This window comes from Syngnathus scovelli, chromosome 4 (assembly GCF_024217435.2).
Source record: "Syngnathus scovelli strain Florida chromosome 4, RoL_Ssco_1.2, whole genome shotgun sequence".
NCBI classification, from domain to species: domain Eukaryota; kingdom Metazoa; phylum Chordata; class Actinopteri; order Syngnathiformes; family Syngnathidae; genus Syngnathus; species Syngnathus scovelli.
Window position 1 is genome coordinate 10,500,986 of NC_090850.1, and position 22,849 is coordinate 10,523,834.

The following is a 22,849-nucleotide window of genomic DNA, read 5'->3' on the forward strand; positions in this document are numbered from 1 at the left end:
GTTAATGCCCCCTGGATTGATAATGAATCCGATGCTGCATGAAACAGTTTTTCTGAAAAAGTATGGTAATGTATCAAAAAAATGCAGGGAATTTACAGATCATTGGAACAAAATCGCCAAAATGAACAGACAAAACAAAATTATATATTGCAAAAACATTGGGAAAAGGTTATGGAAACACTTAAAAGGTTATTGGTATGAATGAATAAAATGTGGATTTCTGGAAATTGACGGTAATATCACAAAACCATTTGATATTGCAAGCTAGTTTAATAATTATTTCATTAATAAAGTGATTAGTATAAGGAAGAATGTGTTGCCTGGGTGCAGTAACATTGCTGATTCCATCGTTAAAAACTTGATCGTAGATAAGGATTGCAACTTTGAATTGAAAGTGATCTGAGCTTGACAAAACGATTTTGAACTTTAAATGTACTAAACCCTGTGGTATTGACAGTTTTGATGGGAGATTCTTGCAGCTCACAGCCACGGTCAACTGAATTTTCCATCAAATGATGTTTTCATCAGTGTTTTTCCACGTTTATGTAAGACAGCCACTACCCCAAAAAAGTAGAAAGCAATTTTCATGACCAAACACTAGACCATTTGGTATTCTACCTGCAACTGTAAGGTAAGATCTCTTAATGATGACCGGTTAAAACATCTTGATCAGAAATTAATTGTAGGCTCTGTACTTTTACCGAGTTTAGAGCAGATTTTGATATTATTGATCATGAGTTACAGAAAAAAAAAAAAAAAGGGCCCTCAGGTTCAAAACTACATCAGTAGGTTAAACCTCATGAGAAGCTGCCTATCAAACAGAAATCAATGTTGTTTTGTCTGATGGCACACTATCAAACATTACTCGAGGTTGACTTGGACTCTCTTTTATTCCATCTTTGTGAATGCCATACATATTTAAAAAATATATGTACGTATATAGGTACAACAATATTGGCAAATAAGACGACTATGAATGTCCTTGCAGAAATGATTGCGGGCTCTTAACGGAATCAATTTGGATTTCTAACTGGGTTGATGAGAACAAGACTCCAAATATGTCATAATGTCTGATTCTAAGCTGTGCCTCTCGGGAATACAATATTGAAAAGAGAAATGTTCACACAATCACCTTTCTTTAAAATAATCAATGAGGGTAAACTATTTTGTGTTTCATGGGGAAATCACAACTTCACTCACTAATATGAGGAAATGCCACAAGTACACGGTAAGCACACATACTTGTACCACGGCACTGGGAATGGCGTATACAATCAATTTCTTTGATAACTGGTAAAACTACAGCATATTTATGTAACTCTTCATAAAACAGAACTTGCCGCACAATTTTTTTTAATTTATGCCATGTGTGTATGTTGCCATGTTCATCCCAATTGTCAAACAATGACATCAGCTTTGTATTGGCGGCCGAGCATTTGTTTTGCACTCGGACTGGGGAAAAAAAAAACTTTTAAAATAAATATTGGTGCATCTCAATGCATCACGCAAGACCAGCCAAGTGCATGGAGCTATCAAATTGAGTTTTCTGGTAATGTGCCATTAGCCATTACAACCAACAGAGGTCGCGCCAACAACTTGCATCTCGCCGTCTGCCTCAGTGACGTCATCGACCCTCACAGCAAGGAAAATGGCGTCCGACTCGTCTCGTAATCCTCCTCCTTTCCCTGCAAACGACGAGCCAGAAGAGGAACTGTCTGACTTGGTAGATGGAGACAGTGAAGAGGGAGAAGATATTTTCGTCAATAATGTAAGTTTGCGTGTCCTTTTTTACCTAAGTTGCCCAGTCATTGATAACTGGTTGCAGCTATGCTTAGCTAGCTGACTTGTCTCAATCTTGATTTGTCTAATTTTTGCCATCTAAAATAATATCTCTGCTATGTTGCCAATGGTGGTAATCGTGGTAGTCCACGTGACACTGTAAATGTAATCAAAAATCCAAGCCAGGGCCGCGACCGACTGATGTGGTAACCTCAGATGAACTTCCCATGATACGTGTGAGCTCGAACTCTTTAACTTTGACTTTGGTGGTTTCTAATGGCTTTGATTCACAGAGGGCCACCCTCCCCAATATCCACGTTTCTAAAGCGACGCTTTCAGAATGTCTTTCTGCCCTTGACATAGGTGAACACCTCTGTGCAGACTAATAAATCCATGAATCGCGGAGTATATCAGCGAGGTAGCGAGCTCCCCTCCGGTGATGCGAGCAGCCGCACCAGCGCCCAGTCCAATGGAGTCCACTCTGACGAGGACGACGATCTGTTTGCCGGTAAAAGCCCTCCCTATCCTTACAGTTGATATTATCTTTAAAAAATGAGAAGACAAAAAAGGTGATGTTGGTTTCACTAATCAATGTCACGACAGTTTATTTTCTTTACCTTGCATTTCTCAGTTTACAGACAGGACTCACAATGAGCTTTGCGTAGTTAAAGAAATAGTTGTTTACGTTTATGAGCCACAACAACACAGTTATTACAAGGACAAATTACTCAAAGCAAAAGTGATCCGAACTGCATCATAAAATTACAGAAGAGGCATCTTTCACTTCTGAAGGAAGTTCATTCCACAAATTGACTGACCTCGAAGGACTGCAAGGCTGTATCACATTTAGTTTTTGATCTCTTTTGAGGAACATTCAGACAAAGGCCATAGGCGTGACCTTGCAGGACAATAAAACACGTAATCCACAAAGTATGGAGGTGCTTGACCGATCAGCGCTATGTGGTTCAGTTCAAATTTGGACTGAATCCTAAAATGATCACAGAGGCTGCAAGGATGAGATAAAGAGGGACATTTTAGAAAATTAGAGTGATGAGGCTCAATCTATGCGCTTGAGACAAAAATTGGCATTCTGAGCAAACTGAAGATGTTCGAATGAAGTTTTGTCCATGTGGATGAAGAGAAAAATCAAGTCTTTTCACCAGTGTCATCAATTTTAACTATCTGTATGTATTGCTTATTGTCTTAATTAGTTGTGGTTGGATTTGCGTGCGAAAATATGAGTATGGTAATGGTGAGATGGTGGAACAGGTCCTACCTAGTATCTACCCTTGGTGGAGTCTTTAAATAAATAAATCACCCTTAAAAGGCATTAATTTTCTCTGTTCCAGGATTTTCTGGTATTCTTAATTATCAAAGTGAATAATATTAATGAACAAAGACTAAAACATTTTTTTTAAAAAGGCTAATAGGGCAATTTTTTTTTTCATCCAGGTAAAAACTATGCCTATGATTGTCTTTCAAAGCATTTTGATAATAAGTTATCCCAAACTATTTTTTTGCTAAGTATTTTATTAATTGTATCTAATTTTCTTTTATTTCTTTACCTTGCTAACCCTGCAACTGCTATAGAATGTCATTACAGTATGTGTAGTACATTGAGTTACCTCATGTATGGAATGCTCAGTCAATAATTCACACAGTGATGCTGCAGAAAATTACAAAATGTCACTTAATTGTAAAGTGAAATTATTTACAGAATTTATAACAAGTCATGCATCTTTGTCCATCTATTTATGCCATCGACTAATGACAAACAGCACAAATAAAGTAAATTCTGTTAGAGCAAAAGGTTTTATAATTGGCATGCGTCCACTTTTTGTCACATTTTCTCTTTGGTGGTATGCCGTAAAATTATTCGAACTTAAAATATGTACCTTGTAACAATGCACACTTGGCAATTTGAAAATTCCGATGTCTTTTTTAATTTGATTGTTTGTTCAGCCCAACTAAACATTAATTTCAGATGGCAGGTAATTCACGCCTCTGAAAATAAATTTGTATTCCAGGCAGACCGTTATATAGTTATTTAGATAATTGGACATGAATTTCCTAAGCAAAAGATAAATAGTCATATTCGAAAGGAGCATAGCCTGCGGTGCTTAAAAAGTGTGCATTCAATTGCTCCAGCCAATTGAATGAAAAATGCTGATGATGAACTTTATTACCATTGTAATTCTTGTTGAGCAATACACACTTGTCAGCACGTGAATAGAGCCTGCCGGAATGTGGGTGTATAGAAGTACTAAATCTGACAGTCTACCAAACATTTGCCGTCCAGTTTCCAACCGACTTGCGGTGCAGATGAAGTCAAGGTGAAATAAAATCTTTTGTTCATTCATGATCACATTCTCTGCCTAGTTCACCTGCATGGCTAATGAGTTCCAATGCAAGAGCTCTATCAAAGTATTTGGCCTCAAGAAAAATAATAATGCTCACTTTTTTTGACTGTCGGACAGGTATTAATTACAGTTTGTCCCACTGGGTAATGTGTAGCTGCAGGGATACTTTTATGTGCGGATCTCATTGCATTTCTTATCAGGAACAACACTTGCAGCTGCTTCAAAGCTGATGAATATGACATCGCACAACATAACTAGTCATCCACTTTTGTTCGGGCATGCCTTAGCAAATCCAATTATGTGTTAGGAATAGAATATATTTTGGTAGTGTATAAGTGCACTGTGTCATCTTCTGAAAGGGTTTTTTATTTTCGTCTTTCAAAATTGCAGTGCAATGCAATTGTGCAGCACTGCAAAGTCAACTAAATAACGTGCTTTGTTAAGACTGGTTTTGTCATTTATTTGTAGACGGACCGCGTTAGTTTTTCCAGAAGTAGCCAATGATGTACCCACCATGTAACAAATCCTGTAATTAAAGCGAAAACACATGAAAGGAAAGAAGGATGTGAAATGTCTGTCATTGAATAATCAACAGCACAGACACCGAACGGGTCGGTCAACCGTACTTAGCACTGTGCCAAGTGCTGTGTAAAACTACCTTAAGGCGTGCACTTTAATATGCACAAAACATACAAATCTATATTTTTAAAATATTATCTAAATGAAATCTATTGGAGCAGGCAGCAGATTCTGGCACCAAATATATTATGGTATATTTTTCTGAACGGGTTTTGTTTTGTCAATGTTGTTCTGTTCAGTGAATCAATTTTGTCTGTATTTTTGGGCAAGAGAAAAAGACTCCTTTTCTTTCCGCAGATGCCCAACTAAGCACGGACAAGTCTGGCAGCTCTGGCCAAAAAGAGCTCTTCAGCTCCTCTGGGTCACGTCCAATATCCTCGTTTTCTCCAAGCCCTGCTGACATGCCAGCCCCCTCCTTGGAACAGGTACAGGCCTCAGCCCTGCAGGATAGCAGGAAAAATTAATTGCCAACACGCTTTCCCAGTGCCCACTCTCCAGTTCTGTACTTAAATTGGCAAATGTATTTTAAGAACTGGAAACTGACAACACATGTTTGCAGTTGGAGGAGGAAGAGGAAAAGGATACTTTTGACGTGGATGTGGCTGTCACCAACCCCGAGAAAGTCGGTCAGTGTTTTTTTTTTTAAGACTATTTATTTCTGTGTGTGAAATAGTGACCTTTCAGCAAGTCTGAGCAAATGTTTGTTTTTCTGCATCCAATTTGCTTTGTTTCCATTCTCCCAGGTGATGGCATGAATGCGTATATGGCCTACAGAGTATCTACAAGGGTTTGTAGCTCTATGAGTATGTTCATGACTTCAAGTTGTGTGTAATAAATATCTTGAACAAAGTATCTTCGTGTGGCCCTCCAGACCTCCTTGCCCATGTTCCGGAATAGGACCTTCTCTGTGAGAAGGCGCTTCAGTGACTTCCTGGGACTCTATGAGAAGCTGTCAGTCAAACAGTCACTTCATGGATGCATCATTCCACTGCCACCAGAGAAAAGTGTTGTAGGTGGGCCTTCTTTTTATTAGATGATGTTGAAAAGCAGCTTTGTCACAATGCTAGTTTCCTTTTTTGTGCTTTATTTCCCTTAAATTAGCGTCATCCATGTCACCTCTGCTTCTTTTAGTAACCCAAAAACATCAAACCTTCTTTAACCTATTAAACATGTCTTCCCACAATGGAAATGCTTAAATCAAGGTAGCTGCCTCTTATAGATCAATTAGCTCAGTGCAGATTATGTAAACAAAATATGAGTGGTGTGACTACTAGTTTGCCATGTACCATCAATTGAGTGAGAATTCCATTGACAGGAATGACCAAAGTGAAAGTGGGGATGGATGACCCGTCATCAGTAGAATTTGTGGAGAGACGACGAGCCGCTCTGGAGAGGCAAGATGTGCACACGTTTGATACAGTGATTTTATTGAAGGGCATAAGTAGTATGCCGTTTTCATTGTTGTGTGCGCTCTGGGTCTTGTTTCAACTGATGTGTTCTTGTTTTGCAGGTATCTGCAGAGAGTTGTGTCTCACCCTTTACTGTTACAAGATCCCGATGTGCGAGAATTCTTGGAAAGAGAAGATGTGAGGGTTCTTTGACATGCTCTCCTACTTTTTTTCTCTTAGAATGATGAAAGTGGAGAATCTATGTGCTTGTCTTTTCAGTTACCCAGAGCATCAAACACGCAGGCGCTGAGTGGAGCTGGCTTCCTTAAAATGATCAATAAGGCGTCGGAAGCTGTCAACAAGATGACCATCAAGATGAACGAATCCGACACTGTAAGGGGATGTGGTGTGTAGATGCGAATAGCTTTATTTAGAGGTGAAAGCACCTCATCACTTGAACCACAAGCTTAGATCAGTGTCAAGAGTCCAAAATTACTCATTACTTATGTAGTGGATATGGTAAAGACAGCCTGAATTTCAGTATATTGTGCAAATGTCCCAAATTGAGTCACTGCTAAGTACATGTCAAGAACTATGCCATTCTAAAACTAACACTGGCTATATAGTAGTAAGAAAGAATGAGAAGTACTTTTACGTGTATCCATCCATTTTTACAACAGCTAATTCTGTTGATGGTTGTTGGGAAACTGGAGCCTATCCCAGCTGACTTGAGGCAATAGGCAGACTCAAGCCGGGGCTGGTCGTCGTCCACTTACAGGGCACATTGAGACTGACTCACTGTCACTGAGTGGGAACTGAACCTGCATGCTGACAAATATTCCCGTCCGGTCGATAATATGCATTCCCGGTTGGGGCATAGCTGCGCCGCTACAACCATTAGGGCAGAAAACATTCGGCATCGGGGCGGTTGGAGTTGCTGACAAATTACAAAAAGAAATGTATATACAGGTCAAAAGATAATGCATCGCAAGACATTTACTGCAGAGAGTACAATGGCGATTTGGATTTGGATGTGTTCAGTTTGGGCAGATATGCTAGCTTCATCCTGTATTCCAAAACCATGCATGTTTGGTTCATTGATGATATATTGCAAAATTGTCCTTAGTGAGAAGCTTTCTATAGCTGTGTGTGCCCCGCAATTGGCCAGTGAGTGAGCCATGAGGGTTATTACTACCAACAGTCTCGTTTGCACTGTACCACTTTGAGATTTGGTGTCAAATGTAAAGTGCGTTATAAATCAATGTTTTTATTAAAACCGCCACTCGTCCAAAGCCAGCTAGGCTTATACACTAGCATCAATATTGAGCATAATGGGGTTGGAACTTTCTAGACTGACTTGTACTTGAACTTCTGTTTTGCATCAAACATTTTTTCCCTGTTGGCAGTTGTTGAAATATGAGATTCATTTCTCACTTAGTTTTGCGACTTGTCTTCTTTTTCAGTGGTTTGAGGATAAGTTGCAAGAGGTGGAGAACGAGGAGCAGCAGTTAAGGAAGCTCCATGCTGTGGTGGACTCGTTGGTCAATCACAGAAAGGGTGAGCCACATCTGCATGTCTTGTCAGGAATTCATTAAAAAGGGTCAACAGAGTTAAAAAAAAAAAAAAAAGGGGATGGGGGTGCCCAGATGTTTCACGTCAGTCTTCTGAGAATTACAGAGAATTACACGGATGTTCTCACCCACCAACACCAGAGCTATGCGGAAACACGGCAGTATTTGCCAAAAGTATGGCCATGCTGGGGAACTCTGAAGAAAACACCGCTTTGTCCCGGGCACTTTCCCAGCTGGCAGAGGTCGAGGACAAAATGGAGCAGCTGCATCAGGAGCAGGCTTCCAGTGACTTCTTCATTTTTGCCGAAGTGCTGGCTGACTACGTCCGTTTGCTGGGTGCTGTGCGGGTAAGACAACTGGGCAGTCTATGAAGACTTTGGCGTAGGCTCAGGAAGCATGTCAAAGTTACATATTTAAGCATATAAACAAAACTAACTCATCCAGAGATAGTGAAAATAAAGGTTTGGTTTTCCAACCTTTGTCAATGTATTGTGTACTGTGTTGCTAAGAAAGATAACTTTGCCATTTTCAAACCGGTTCTTGGATATTAGGTGTCACGCTGGCTTTTGTCAACCACACTCTGGCTGTCCACAGGGCTGTTTTGACCAACGCATGCGGGCGTGGCAGCGATGGCAGGAGGCTCAAAGTGCACTCCAGAAGAAGAGAGAGGTGGAGGCAAAGCTCCTGTGGGCCAACAAGCCGGACAAATTGCAGCAGGCCAAGGAGGAGATCGCTGAGGTACGCACACAAACAAGTTGTGTCTTTATGACTTGTGAATAGCATATATGCTGTATCATCACTGATTTCATTGTGTGTTGTCGGCGTGTGCGCAGTGGGAGGCTAAAGTTACACAACACGAGAGAGATTTCGACAGAATCTGCATGACGGTGCGCAAGGAGGTTCTCAGGTTTGAGGTAAGTGTTTCAATTGCCTTGCTTTAATGGTCAGAAACAGCATTACTTTAATTAGCAAGGAATAGAAAAATCTAATTCATCTAATTTTGCATTTGTAGAAAGAAAAAAACAAGGACTTGAAGGCCCAGATCATCAAATATTTGGAGTCGATGCTTCAGTCTCAGCAAAGGGTAATAACATCAATCATTTATTTGGCTTTCACTGTTTTGTTCCGTATTGTAAACCATCTTGTCATTCTTCTCCTATTTCTATTCCAGCTTATCAAGTTTTGGGAGGCTTTCCTTCCTGAAGCCAAGGCAATAGCTTAACGAAGGAGGATGGACATTTTTTTACAACCCATCTGCCTTTTCTGAACATGTTACCTCTACCACAAACTGAGAGGACCATTTTGAGACACGAAACAGACTTCCATCTGCTCTTGTATTCTCGAATCTTGTACAGTTTAATATTGATGCACTGCATAAACCTTTGTTTATATTCCCCAGTTTAAAATGCAATGAATGAGATTCAGGAAAGATGAGCCAGGTCATAGTATTTGTAAAGAAAACATAATTAAAAGTCTTTCACAAAGAGGGAGGCGTGAGTATACAACGTAAATGTTTACACTGAGGTGCAGATTGAGAGTAACACTGTTCCTAGTTTACATTGAAGGTCAAACGTATGACAGACATTCCAGTGTAGCCATAGATGAATTGTCAGATTATGTTTTGATGCAATTGAATGCATTGCACTGGGTAGAAAATTATTTCTTAAGTCTTAAGCCGCTATTGACGGGCTCAATTAAACACCTAGCGCATTGCTACTGGGTATCACATACGACCTATGTGAGCCGATAAATGTTAGAATAACAGGGTGACAATCTTGTCAGAGCAGTTATAATTGGAGGAATGACAAGTCAGTCACAACTTTGTTCGGACTGGATGAGGAATTCTTTGTCAAGATATTCGTCTTTTGGAGCTGATGCTGGCGCATATGGTTAAACTTTTTTGTGTAAAGCAACATATGCAACCGACAAGAAATCGTCCAATCACTATTGACTTATTAGTCAGAAAGCATACTTTGGTCAAGACATGGTATTGATACACTAGTTAAACAGTTGGTTTTTGCAACTTTTGTGACTTGGGTTTTTCTGCCATATTTCCATAAGAGTGTGCTTTACTTTTGTAACCACTTTGCATTAGCACGTGTTTTTTTGGAAATGCTATACAGATGGTTGATTTAAAAAAAATAAAATAAAACATCAGGTTACACTTAGTGTGCAGTTTTTTTTTGTATTTTTACTGAAGTCATACTGTCAATCTAACAGTGGATGATGACTAAAGCTGAGCAGCAGCATTGAGCATTGGGTTTTAATCTGAAGAGTGTGGACAGTCTTCCAGCATATCAAAGGTCTTCCCTTGGGCCACATGGTGGGTTGTGCTCATAATACCTCTCAGAGGCAACCCAAACAGACGCCTGAACAATTAACCTCAACAAGTATGTCCTGATGCGGAAGAGCAAAATATCTATTTTGTGGCCCTCCCAGAGATTGAACTTCCCACCCTGCCATATCTGTTGAATTTGTTTTACACTGAACTTGTATATGTCTTAAGCCATGTTGCAAGAACTTAGTCCTGTGCTACCAGTAAAACTTGCTCCCATCAGCAGAATAATGTGAAATGCCAAAATTGATGTAAATATGAATTCTGCTTTCAGCTTGGTCTTTCCAAACTGGTACTTTACGTGTGTTGAATAGAAAGAAAAAATACTACAATTGCTAAATTAAGAAAATTACATTACAAATTAAATTCTGTTAAGACCACCCTGTAATTTCCAACAATGGCCGAATCCCGTGCGTTTTCTGAATTGCGATTATGTTGTGCGTTGACTTTTTATTTGACGACTTTAGCTACGTGAACTGGAAAAGAAGGTGCAAAGTGGAAGAGTTTGTGAGCAAAATAAGACAAGCCTGCCATGTGGCAATGTACACTGTTAAGCCCGGGGCGACTCCTTTCGTCACGACCCCTCCACTCACTGATTTGTCATTTATTAAAAAACCCAGAATCACTAAATCAGTGTTATGGAGGAAGGTGACAGGACATCCCAGGTTGTATCCACAACTAAATGAACTCGTATCCGTGTGACCTGGAAGTGTGCGTGTGGAAGCGGGCGGTGCCGTTTTTCTACATCCGGTGTGTTCGAACCTCACTCCAGCCAGCAGCGAGCGAAGGCGGACTCCTGAAGAATAATAGAGAGGGCTCCCACTCTGTTGCTAACATGAAATATCAGCACCAACAAGTAACACCGAGAGCCTTGAGTCAAGACTGGCTCTAACATTGCGAATTCGGCAGCAACACATCTTACGGCGCGTGTCCTTTTCATCTGGCTCTATCGCAACCAAGGTGAGCCTGTTGTGTTTGTTCGCGGTCAGCCACAAATCCGGAATTTGTCGGGGCTTTTGCTTGTTCGTTAAGATTTCCATAGCTGATGGGGCTAATTTCCTTGTTGAGCTTGGTGCAGCTGTCACTCAGCCATCAGTACATGTTAGCGAAGGCGTTTACGACAAGCTGCCATTAAGGCTTATTCGAGTCTTATCGTTCATAAACGCGTCTCGTACGCACCGTGAAAATACGATTTAGAAATAGGAGTAACTCGAGGTTTCTCCACATCTCTTGTTTTGGAATAAATTGGCCCAGACGATGTGGCTGGCTAATGTGGCTAGCGTTAGCTGTGCGGCAGGTTTGTCAGGTTTTCTGCTGGCGAGCTAACTTGGCTAACGGTGTGTTCGTCCACTAATCGATGTGATGACCACCAGCACCAGACTGAGGTTGGACCCCCACGGATGGCGACTTGCTTTGTTCGTCAAGCATTGGCTCGTTTCCTTGTTTTGAACCGCGTTCGGACCCTAAAGTCTCTTTACCGCTCAATTCAAGATTAACCCTCGCAGCTTCAACAAAGCGCTGCATCTCCAAGTATTGTTTTGGATGGTCCGTACGATGCAAAGATAAGATAGCACATCGTTTGTTTCTATCATCTCGGGGCCTCTACTCGATGTGGTGGCTTTTGCTGGGGTTGAATTGTTTAATTGAATTGAAATTGCAAGACCTCACCTTGCAATCACACTTAAGTCGATCCCCATCGTTTGCCCACACATAAGAAAAACGAGGAAAAGAATTGCAACATGGCATTTGTTGTGCTACACTTGGAATTTGAGCTCACCTTGGGCAAAACTTCCTTTCCTTTTCCACTGGTAATGTTAGCTGACTGTCACAGCAGGAGTGTGGACTATTGGCAGGCCCCCTCTCAGGCTGCTCTTTCCACTGAAGGTTAAATCACTCTACTCGCAGCCTTTGTTTTTATGTGACAATCAAAAGATGCCAACAGATTAGTTAGTTGGTACCTCAGGGCCTTATTGCCTCGTCACTGTTACTGAAAACGTTCACTTGGGTACTAGTAATAATAATCCATCCGTTTTGTATAGAACTTCTCTTAACGTAAAAATGTTCACAATGCATTTTAATGCAATTGTGTTGTATGTTTTAACAGAAGACATGTATCCTGATTTGTCAGTGTTTCATATTGTTGTAAAAAAAGTAATAATAGTAATACTGGCTCAAACTCAATCTTGTTCAAAACGTCGTAGCTCGGCTTCTGACCAGGGCAAAGAGATCAGAACACATTACTCCAGTGCTAAACACTTGACACTGGCCCCCAGTCAGCTGTAGAGTAGATTTTACAATCATTTTACTGGTCTTTAAATCACCAAATGGCTTAGGTTCCAAATGCATTAAAGAAATGCACATGGAATATAAAGCCAGAGGGTTGTGAGGTCAGCAAAGTCAGGAGAATTAGTGGGGCCACAGCGGTCAATGCAAACATGGTGAATCATCTTTTAGCTGTTTTGCAGCATGTAAATGGCTAAGCTGTCAACAAGAGTGTAAATGTGTTTGAATCCAATTTAAAAACTATGCCCCCATGTTCTATTAGAGCACTGTACATTCAGTTGGTAATTTTAGTAAATTACATTATTCGTTTCTCTACATTGCTTTTAAATCTCAAATGTTTCAGTTTTTCAAATGTCTTTCAGTCTTTTGCATTCAAATATTGCATTTACCCTTTAAATACTGTCCTTACGTAAATGTTGTTTTGTAACTATATGAAACTCATTGAATTACCGTGTGTATGAAATGGGCTCTATAAATAAAGCTGCAAAACTGTCATGTCATCAAAATCACCCAGAATGGATAAATCCACAAGAAAGGAATTGCACATGGGTTTCGTTCAATTATCAAAGTGACCCATTTGTTTTGACTGACTCGTAATGTTTTTTTGTTTTTTTTTTGCCTCTTTTACTAACCAAGCATAGATAGAAAATAACATAGGCGGTCACATTTTCACCCACTTCGCTGTCCCTAATGGCCAGACCCATCTCCTTGAAATCATCACAATTGGTGTAGTCTTGTAGTTTTTGAACAATGCACAAGCGTGAATCATTAGTTAAGTTTGACTATTGTTCAGCAAAATATTTTTGTCCTGAGTATTCTTTTGACGAATGCCATCATTTTGCATGGTGAAAGACGTAGCCGATGATACCAAGCGTCATCCATAAAACGGGAAGTCCATGGCCGCTATCTTATCTGTTATAATTTACTATACTGTCAAGACAACAGTTTTACGTACGTATGTATTCACAGATTTTCCATGATGCTTTCCTTTAGTTGAAGTGGATGAAACATGTTTGCGGTATGTAAGCTGTTTGTAACCTCAAAATGTCATGAGGTCAAGACCACCGACAACCCCTGGGAGTGTGCAGACATTAATTTTATTAAAGCTATCTTATTGTTGCCTCGCCTCTCGCGCATTATGCATCCAAAGGTTTATTTGCTCCCGTACAACCTTGTCTGGAGTTCAATACTGGGGATTTCCCCACCTTCTATCAAAATGAAAGAGCCCACAGAGCCTTTAGGTAACCACAACGTTTAGGTAAATAAGATGAGCATGTCACAAAACAAAGTCTGCTGCCTCGATTATTTTCATGGAAAGCACGTTCAGTACAGGTATACTCTAATATGTCACACAGCACATTAAATGGAGTTACCATGAAGCACAAGCAATATTGATACTCCAAGCCCAAATGGAACAGAGTTGTCCTTAATATGAACCCCCCCGCCCCCCCACATTTAACTTTGTTCGATTGTAACGTGTGTAAATGAAGACGGCTCAGTTTGCTACATGTGGCCTAGCTGTACTCAGTGCTCCAGGCTCATTCATCGGGGAGTGGCCTGGCTCGGCAACGTGCCCAGTGCAATCTGGTCAGTGAAGGCTTTCTACCTTTTGAGCAAGACAATTGTTTTCTCGCTTGCCATGGTGCACCAATATGTACATAATGGATTCATTTTATTTTTTTTCCCAGCAGTGAAGCTCTTAAGCGAATGCTCATGCAAGCCCCGGTATCTCATTTGTATGTTTTGTAGAAACGTCCAGACATGTCTGAACATGTTCAAATGCAGTGGTGATGCAGTTATGCAATATGAATGGTCGCAAAAAAGTCAAATTTTCCCTCCCTTAAGCCCAGAAATACATTTCTATTTAACTGTCCCACTGGTGTGTTTTCCACAAATAGATCCTTAAGGGAGACTCTGCATTATTGTGAGTCTGTCATTATACTTTCTAGCACCAATTTTTAGGTTTAGTGACACTGATGAAAGGCACTTGAAATTTACATTCCATTGATTATTTTCATTCAAACGTGTCAGTTTTTGTGTTTCTTGAATGTCATTTAACTTTTTAATCTACCTTTTGGCTCCTTCAGAAAGCCATCAATCGTTAATTAGTTTGTGTCTTTTCTTCTAGAATGATTGTTCAGAGAAACCAGTTGGCATACAAGGAACGATACACTCAAGCTTAATATTAAAAACAAATAAATAAAAGTAAATTAATTGTCAGGAATGTTCCTAACAACCCAAAAGTCCTTGACTGGGTCATTTTTCACTTTGTCAATGTGTATAAAATTAAAAATATTAAATGAATGACATGAAACCAGATTCCTTTTAAAAATTTTTAAAATCCTTTAAATTCCTGTTTCCATAGCTAAAATGTGCACGGTAAAGATTCCACTCCCCCCAAATGTAAAAAGTTTTGGTGTGAATCTCGGGCCTTTTAAATACATTTCTAGCATTTTTAGTCAGGTTTGTTTTCACAATTTTGAAAATTTGAATAAAAAATATGGGTGGATAGAAAACCACTTAGTGGTTAATTCAGCGTGCTCGCTTGGAGGGTTTTGCTTGCGTCATCACAACATCCTGTTTTGGCCATGTTGTTTCGGACTGAAACCCAACACTTTTGCATAATTTTATGCCCCAAAATTTCAATCGCTGAATTCTTGGTGCATCTCTAAATAATACACTGACAGTGAATTTGTGATTGAAAGAATACCGATCTACTAATGTATTGTTTGTTGGAAGGCGTGCAAATTCAAGGTTCTTCATTTTTGCAGGAACCATACAGTGTTTAGTTGCTTTTGTATTGTTCATTTTGAGTAACAGTATAAATAATATGTAAGAAAGAAAAAAATATTTTTCACCCTTAATCAAGAAAATAGTGTCATTATTTCAGCTGTCATTAGGATGTAGTTCAATTTCTGAATAGTTTGGTAAACGAAAATATTTAGAAGCCATGCAAGAGGGTATATTATGTCTAGAATTATTTTTTTAAATAAATCACATCTTGTAATGTCTTGACACTGTTATCTGTGGTGAATACAACAAACAATGCAAAAGTCCTTTGCAATCAGACTGGATGTGTGTGGGTTGGTCATTGTTAGTCCAGCTGCAATCCTCTTTTCGGATTAAGGTAGTTCACTAATGATTGTTTACACAACAGGAAGAGTTCCATCTTGCCAATGGTATTTACTGTAAACCTGTTTTAGAGCAACCCAAGTCGGTTCCTGGTTTTACGTAATAGTAATATTGCACGGTTGCCCTTGAGAGCAACTGGAGGTGTCTTTAATGCTGAGAACTGTGCAGGCAATACCGAGCATGAGTCATCCGGAAGCCCACACACACAAATACATGGTACTTATCTGCAACAGCCTCTCCATGCGCAGGAATTACAACATTGTCATCAACCTTTTAGTTAAATTGACATGTAGGCTTTAATAATTAATGCATGTGGTAAACTGTCAAAATTTCATTAACATGTCCCACAAACAAACACTGGATGTTTTTTTTAATCTATCAATTTGAGATGACACTGTATGATTGCTTGGTCTTTATTTGATTCCTGGTGTCATAATTATATGTGCATCTGTGCACTTGATGTGAACAGATGAGCCTCCATCAATGTCCCTGGGAGTGGACAGCGTTTATGTAATTGTTTACATAATATTCTCCACAAAACATGGCCCGTTTGGCCAAGGTTGTGGGCGGAAGATGATCTTGATAGTCACTGTTGGCTGGGATTCTTGCACTTATCTCAACAGCACCCAGCTGACGGTAAACTACGCCGTCCTTATCGGGCATTGTGCTCTTGTAAACAGTGATTAGTCCAGCCCGTAAAATTCACAACTATACTGTTTTTACAATTAATTTAAGATAAAGTGTTCATAGTTTTTACAATCCCCAAATTGTTGAAGGAATGGGGGGGGGGGGGGGGGGGGACTATTTTGGTGCTAGATGAGGAAAATGTTGTGATTACAGAGTTAGGAGAGAAAACGTGTTTAGCAGGCAGTAGTAGTCTGCCCAAGCTAGATGATAAACTTGCTACCGCTAGATGCGGCAACGTCTCTCCTCGACCTTCCCAGTCGTACTACTCGGCTCCAGATAACATAAGCAGCCTGGCAAAGCTTTTAGCTGCCATTCAGTTATCACAATAGCTTAAGAATCTGTGAGTCTTGGTATTGTTTTTGCTTTGTGTGGAGTACCCACTAACCAGTATGCCTTGCTTTCTTTTGGATTTTATATAGAAAATAAAAAAAAAATAATAATATTAGTGTTAGGAAGTTTATTCTTTCCCAAAGTAGTGGTATTCATTATTTGCATTCACCCAACTCTGTATTTATTTTCATAACAATGGATGGGTGATTATTTTAATTTTGGACCATTTCACTCATCTGTTTTATTTTTTGTTCTTTCTAATCACTATTTTAATCTTTTCTACGGAATCTTCTCTTTTAGGGTTTTGACCTTCTTACCTCCGGTGATCAATGTTGAGGCCAGAGTGAGGACAGAAGAGTGTCCAAACCAGCTTTTGTCTCATGATTGTGTGTGCAACGTCCAGGCACTGCCAGTGACCAGGGCGGTGGCTGTGGTGGGCCCAGCCCAGGGGGGCTTTGTACACGTCACTCCAGGCCCTCGTTGAACTGTGCCGCTTACACCATGGAACCACAGAGAGACAAATATGGCGAGCGGCCTGCCAGGAGTACTAAAGTTTCCCAGGGAAGTCGCATTGGACACTCGTCCCGGCCGTCGGGCTCCTCAAGCTCCTCTGGGGTTCTCATGGTGGGCCCAAATTTTCGTGTAGGCAAGAAGATTGGCTGTGGAAACTTTGGGGAATTGAAGCTAGGTAAGTTAAAGAAATGAGTCATAGCAGTCTCTCTTCTGATAATTATTTTTGCAAGCACAGTCAAAATTCGGAACAAACAGACATACGTAACTTTGTGGTGTGGATGTACAAATATGAAGATGTAAAATCAGAGTTGGGCACCAAATTGTTTTGTACCTTGTGTGATGTTCTGTTGGTGCCACAATTTATTCTCTGTGCACATTTATTTTGTTAAAATGGCAACAACATTTCACAAGGCAGAATAACATCAAACAGGCAACAACATATGAATCAACTGTGTTCTTGTGTTTGTTACATCCTTATGTGCATACATATAATAACATGGTGAGATGTCTTTTAACATTTTTTCTCTCCTCAGGTAAAAATCTCTACACCAATGAGTATGTAGCTATTAAACTGGTAAGTTGACATTTTCTCTCTTTTATCAAAACTCGGGTATAAATGGTTGTAAACAAGATGCATCTTAGTCATCTTTGGGTTAAAGTCTCACCACCTTTAGTAATAAGTAACAAGAGTGCAAGTGTTTATTAGTAGATAATACAGTCAGATCTCTTCTCATGCTGCACCTTATTACTTGATCAAAGAAACACGGTTGCTAATATTAGTCTGTGCCATTGTTGTCAGGCAGGAAACATGTTTCATTAGACAAAGGGATTGCTTAATGTATACACAGATGTTACCAGATTCGTCACCACTCTTTTCATACGCGCTAAATTAATGTTACCCAACAAATGATATAGCAGGGATGCTGTTAAGAAGCCTAGATGCTGGCAAAGTGACTCATCTGTTATTCCACACAGGCTGAGGAAATGTTAGTGTTCAGCTCATCCACCAAAGTAGCTGGTGCAACATATTTGGGCAGAGTGTTGCCTTTCCAAATATCAGTGGACAGTGAAGTCCATTTTTCGTCTGCCAAATCTTTTTCGCTCAGTGTCAGGTTAATAAAATTAACCTTGAAATGTCAACAAATACATTTGGATTACAACATAAAGGACAGTGTCGGGATTATTAATAGATAAAGGTTTAGTGCTGTTGCTTATGTTGTTGAGTTTGTAGCCCTGCAGTATATTTGGCAAATTGTATATCTGTCTAAGTCATGTTGTCACCTCAAATGTTGATAGTATGTTTTTGTGCTCCCTTTTGTGTCAGATTGGACACACATAAGGCTGAGCCAATTGTCCCCTAACAGGATAAAGCATGCCCCTCCCCTGCCCTCCCCCATGTACCTTGCCAGCCGCCATTCACAGTCTTTTTATATTAAGCAAGGGAGTAGTAAGGCCATATTGAAAATAAATAAGTGACTTAAGCCCTTATCTCGCTGAGTGGATTGGTGAGTGTTTACGCACTGCTCCAATGTAGATTTTTTGCATCGGGGTTGTTCAAGGTTGCAAACGGTCACAAAGACATTCGCCAGAGATGTGGCAAGATGTTTATTCAACTGTATGTAGGAGTTAAATTTAATTATATAAGTATTGTACTATCATTCACTTTTCTACTTGAAATATTTATTCTCATAAAAAAAAATGTTTCACATGAAATCACAGGATTCTCCTAAATTTGTTCTTATGTACGGTACTTTTTCTTTAAATGTGTAGCCCATATATGGTACTACTTTATAGAATCCTGCAAGTTGGTGATAATAAATCATATTCGTGCCAAACTATAATTGATACAGTGCACTTCTATGCAGTGTGCTTGTGCACAAGCAGCAAAATTACACTGATTTCACCTGTAATGTTGTTGGCATTGTCTCAGACTTACTTTGCCTGTTGTTTTTGCACAGGAACCAGTAAAGTCAAGGGCACCACAGTTGCATTTAGAGTACCGGTTTTACAAAACGCTGGGAACTACAGGTAGGTCAAACCAACAGACTTGGCTGGTATTTTGCCCTTCACTGGTTTATTTGATGTCATTTGATAAGCTGATTGTATCATTTTACACAGTGGGTGATCGGTATCCTTGTGTAGCGAAACAATCACATTGGAGGCAAAATAGGAGTTGTGTGCAATTAAAAAAAAAAGGGGGAAGAAACTTGTGGACCCGACTATACAGTAATCGGTCTTTATATTGATTGAAATAAAGTATCTCTTTGACTAAAACTGAATCTGGTACAGCCACGTGTCTGCAATCCCATAAGGAATTTTGATAAACTCTGCTATGAGAGGAAATGGATGGGGACCATTTAAATAATAGCTGCAATTTTAAAGAATTTTTTTAGTCTGAAAATTTTACAAAATTATAGTAATTTATTGAGAATACCACGCACTTGCCTAATACATGAACAGTAACGCACCCCAAAAATTGTCCCTCAAAAGCTGATTTACCTTTTGCACTCCCATTATAGTCTCTCCTGATTTGCAGGTGTCTACACAAAAAAAATATATATCTGCATAGTAATTGTACAGATTTGAATTTGCTATTATTATTTGCACAGTAATTGGACAGATTTGGATTTGATGTGTTCAGAAAACACTGGCATCACCGGAGCCTTTGTCAAAGCTATCGCCACTTCCTGTTATGAGACGCAAAGCCATCTCGTGTGATCACACTTGATCTCACAAAAAGCAGCAGCAGAATGTCGAAGATATGCGCCAGTGTTAATCGTGTGGCGAGATCGTTGTATCGTTGAGCACTGTGGCAAAAAAGGCTTGCTTTGGCAAATACTTCTTGCCGTCTGGGAAACCCACTTTTATACAGAACATGGCATTGAGCATGTTTGTTTTTATTTTTGGGTGTTTTCGCCTCCCTCCAACTTACCCCTTTTCTAGACCGTAAAGTTTTCGTATTACATTGTGTGTTAAATGTTACCTAGTCAGCATTTATTGCAGCCTGGCGGTCCTGCAAGGGAGATCTTCCCATCTGCGGTTCCCCTCATTTCTCCCCACGGGGGTCGCGGGCTGTATTACATATTACGTTACATATTGTATTGGAATGAAATTACACTTGTTTGTTTTATTTTTAATTTTTTTTAAACAATCCCTAGATTTCACCTGTACAAGGTGATAAATCTGTAGTTTCGGGCGTATTCGTGTATAATACGCTCACGGCTCACCCTCGATTTTCTGTGGTTTGTTTGTTTGTTTGTTTGTTTGTTTGTTTGTTTGTTTGTTTGTTTGTTTGTTTGTTTGTTTGTTTGTTTGTTTGTTTGTTTGTTTGTTTTTCGCAAAAAAAGTCTGTTCTTAGAATTAGGGAATTTGTATACAAGTTAGTGTTGGAGAAGGGGATAAGAGAATTTGCGATGCTCAGTCTTTACATTTGGAAGCTTATACGTTCTCACTATTGTTTTTGTAAAGCTGAGGAAAGGAAAAGGGCAACTGTGTGGAAATTCATTAAATATTTACAGAGTGGGTCTGCCTTTCTTAGTACTAATCTGACTCTCGCCTCTCCTCCAGACAGGATAATATGACATCATTGCAGCTCCAGATTCTACACAGTCGATTCTGTTGTCATCGTGCTTGTGGAGCTTTCAGAATTAATGTGCATTGACACATGGCCAGTCAGGAGTTATTTTCTGTCTGTAACCAACTGTCATTGGATACTAATGATGATTATTATCAGTGATCAGTTCACTTATCAGTAATCACGGATTTTTAAAATTCTTTTCAAAACCCGTGAGGACTATTTTTCCATGCAAATCTGTAAGTAATTCTGCTACCATGTCGTCACAAGACTGCAAGATTTGGGGTAATGGTTGAGTGAGTATTGTTTAAGGTCAGGCGCACTGTGACCGGGTGTTTGCAGTCATGAAACATAGTTTCTTTGTCACTGTAAGGACAATTTGAAAATCTCCTGGATTCATGCAATTCATATTGAAACAATTAATGTGACAGATGAAAGAGATTTTGTAGACTATTTTGATCACCCCGTTTGTTTGTTTGTTCGTTTGTTTGTTTGTTTGTTTGTTTGTTTGTTTTTCTTTCCTTCACAATAATGCAGCCTTTTGGGGACTTTGATTATGCAGTTTTGTGGAAAAAATATTCACCCCTTAAACTTTTTAAACCCAATTTTTTACTCTAATTTAAATGTTTTTTAATGTGCATTTTATTTGACAGATTTGCACAAAGTAATCCTAAATTGTAGTGTGAAATGAGAATTTCATAAATATGTAAATAAAATATTTTATATTACAATAAAAAAAAAAAGAAAATTGTAATTTGCTTATGTATTCACCCCTTTATGAAGTCCCTAAAAAGCACTGATCCAATTACCTTTAAAAGTCGCAAAAGAAAAAAAAGTCCACCTGTGTCCAATCTAAATGGTAGATAATCTCTCAGTACACCCATGGGCCGTGGACAAAATTGTTGGTACCACTCTGGTAATGAAATAAAAAAACACAGGTCACAGGAAAAAACTTGAATATTACACAGTGATAATAAACACAAATATTATGAAAATTAACCAAAACCTTTCTTTTGAACTCTGGTTTAACAAAATTTAAAAAAAAAAACAAAGTCACTGGCCTGGACAAAAATGATGGTAACCCCAAGAAAAGATTGTAAATAACAACCAAGGTGTATCTTCCAACTAGCATCGCCGGTATCTTCCAACTCTGGTTCTCTGTGTGAATTGTTTTCGCAAAAGCTTTGTACATAGTAATAATGAAATTTTCTCAGGAGGTTTGAGTGTCTATCCGCCCATACACCATTATAATGCGTCTATACTCTGTACATAGAAGGTATTGGACTTTCTTTTGCAGATAATGATGGGTCTACTGTCTTGAGTTTTCGTTAGTTCTTTAAAAGTCCAATGTTTTCTGTTGAATAACCCTTCATCCACTTACATATTTACACTATCTCCAAACCGACACATTTCAGGCCTCCCACGGACACGGGGTGCCTGTAGTTCAATTAGCAACCCACAGCATTGGATAATGGTGTCCAAAACACAGGATGGAGCACGGCATGACTCCTACTATCTCCATATGCTGGCAAGAGCTGCCGTTCATTCTGTAGGACAAGTTAATTTGTAGGCATCATTGCTATAGACCACTGCATGAACACAAGTCATTAATGAACATTAATGACTTTAAAAAAAAAGATACTAGTTCACTCAAAATTATACAGTTGCAAGAAAATAATGTCGGGTTCCCTCGGTTTTTGCGTGAATTGCTCCTAAAATGTGATCATATCTTCATCTAAGTTCCAACAAGAGAAAACCAGCACTTTGCTTTTCCACGTTTAACAAACAGTTGCATGGGTAGAGTGTTGCATTTTTTATTTTATTTATTCATTTATTTTTATTTATTTTTTCCAAAGACCGCAGTGTGTTACTAAAGTGTTTCCACAACATAGCTCATCAAGAGTAGATCCAAGAAAAGTATGGGATACCAAAGTTGTCACCATCCATCCATCCATCTTCTTCCGCTTATCCGGGGTCGGGTCGCGGGGGCAGCAGCTTTAGGAGGGACTCCCAGACTTCCCTCTCCCCAGCCACTTCATCCAGCTCATCCCGGGGGATCCCAAGGCGTTCCCAGGCCAGCTGAGAGACATAGTCTCTCCAGCGCGTCCTGGGTCGTCCCCGGGGTCTCCTACCGGTGGGACATGCCCGGAACACCTCCCCAGGGAGGCGTCCAGGAGGCATCCTGATAAGATGCCCGAGCCACCTCATCTGGCTCCTCTCAACGTGGAGGAGTAGCGACTCTACTCCGAGTCTCTCCCGGATGACCGAGCTTCTCACCCTATCTCTAAGGGAGAGCCCGGACATCCTGCGGAGAAAAC

The 22,849-nt window shown here is 39.6% G+C and overlaps 2 protein-coding genes across 6 annotated transcripts in view; both read left to right on the forward strand.

Moving 5' to 3' along the window:
* The first annotated feature begins 1,601 nt into the window (after window positions 1-1,601).
* On the forward strand, window positions 1,602-9,845 carry LOC125967370 (sorting nexin-1). Of its 2 annotated transcripts, none has more exons than XM_049718404.2 (15): window positions 1,602-1,768; window positions 2,161-2,287; window positions 5,016-5,143; window positions 5,278-5,344; window positions 5,462-5,505; window positions 5,590-5,731; window positions 6,034-6,112; window positions 6,229-6,304; window positions 6,386-6,499; window positions 7,570-7,663; window positions 7,819-8,024; window positions 8,272-8,415; window positions 8,511-8,591; window positions 8,690-8,761; window positions 8,849-9,845. In XM_049718404.2, exons 1-15 carry the CDS (start codon window positions 1,649-1,651, stop codon window positions 8,897-8,899), a joined length of 1,545 nt encoding a protein of 514 aa, XP_049574361.1. In that variant the 5' UTR covers window positions 1,602-1,648; the 3' UTR covers window positions 8,900-9,845. The 2 variants fall into 2 exon arrangements, with proteins under 2 accessions (XP_049574361.1, XP_049574360.1); XM_049718403.2 differs by having other exon boundaries at window positions 1,605-1,768; window positions 2,143-2,287.
* Window positions 9,846-10,740: 895 nt separating this feature from the next.
* The window catches only part of csnk1g1 (casein kinase 1, gamma 1), a 28,173-nt gene continuing 16,064 nt past the window's right edge, over window positions 10,741-22,849 (forward strand). For 2 of the 4 annotated variants that reach the window (XM_049718405.2, XM_049718407.2), the window contains exons 1-4: window positions 10,741-10,972; window positions 16,745-17,132; window positions 17,491-17,531; window positions 18,916-18,985. In XM_049718405.2, coding sequence (XP_049574362.1) covers window positions 16,946-17,132; window positions 17,491-17,531; window positions 18,916-18,985 — 298 coding nt within the window. In that variant the 5' untranslated portion in view covers window positions 10,741-10,972; window positions 16,745-16,945. The remainder of the gene's footprint in view (window positions 10,973-16,744; window positions 17,133-17,490; window positions 17,532-18,915; window positions 18,986-22,849) is intronic. The other 2 variants (XM_049718406.2, XM_049718408.2) reach the window with 1 other exon arrangement.

Bases quoted from the DNA above. Each gene is read 5' to 3' on its own strand.
- LOC125967370 (XM_049718403.2), top strand. From the start codon at position 1,649: ATGGCGTCCGACTCGTCTCGTAATCCTCCTCCTTTCCCTGCAAACGAC. The intron at 5,144-5,277 runs GTACAGGCCTCA...ACATGTTTGCAG, and splicing joins CAGCCCCCTCCTTGGAACAG to TTGGAGGAGGAAGAGGAAAA. The intron at 5,506-5,589 runs GTTTGTAGCTCT...GTGGCCCTCCAG, and splicing joins CCTACAGAGTATCTACAAGG to ACCTCCTTGCCCATGTTCCG.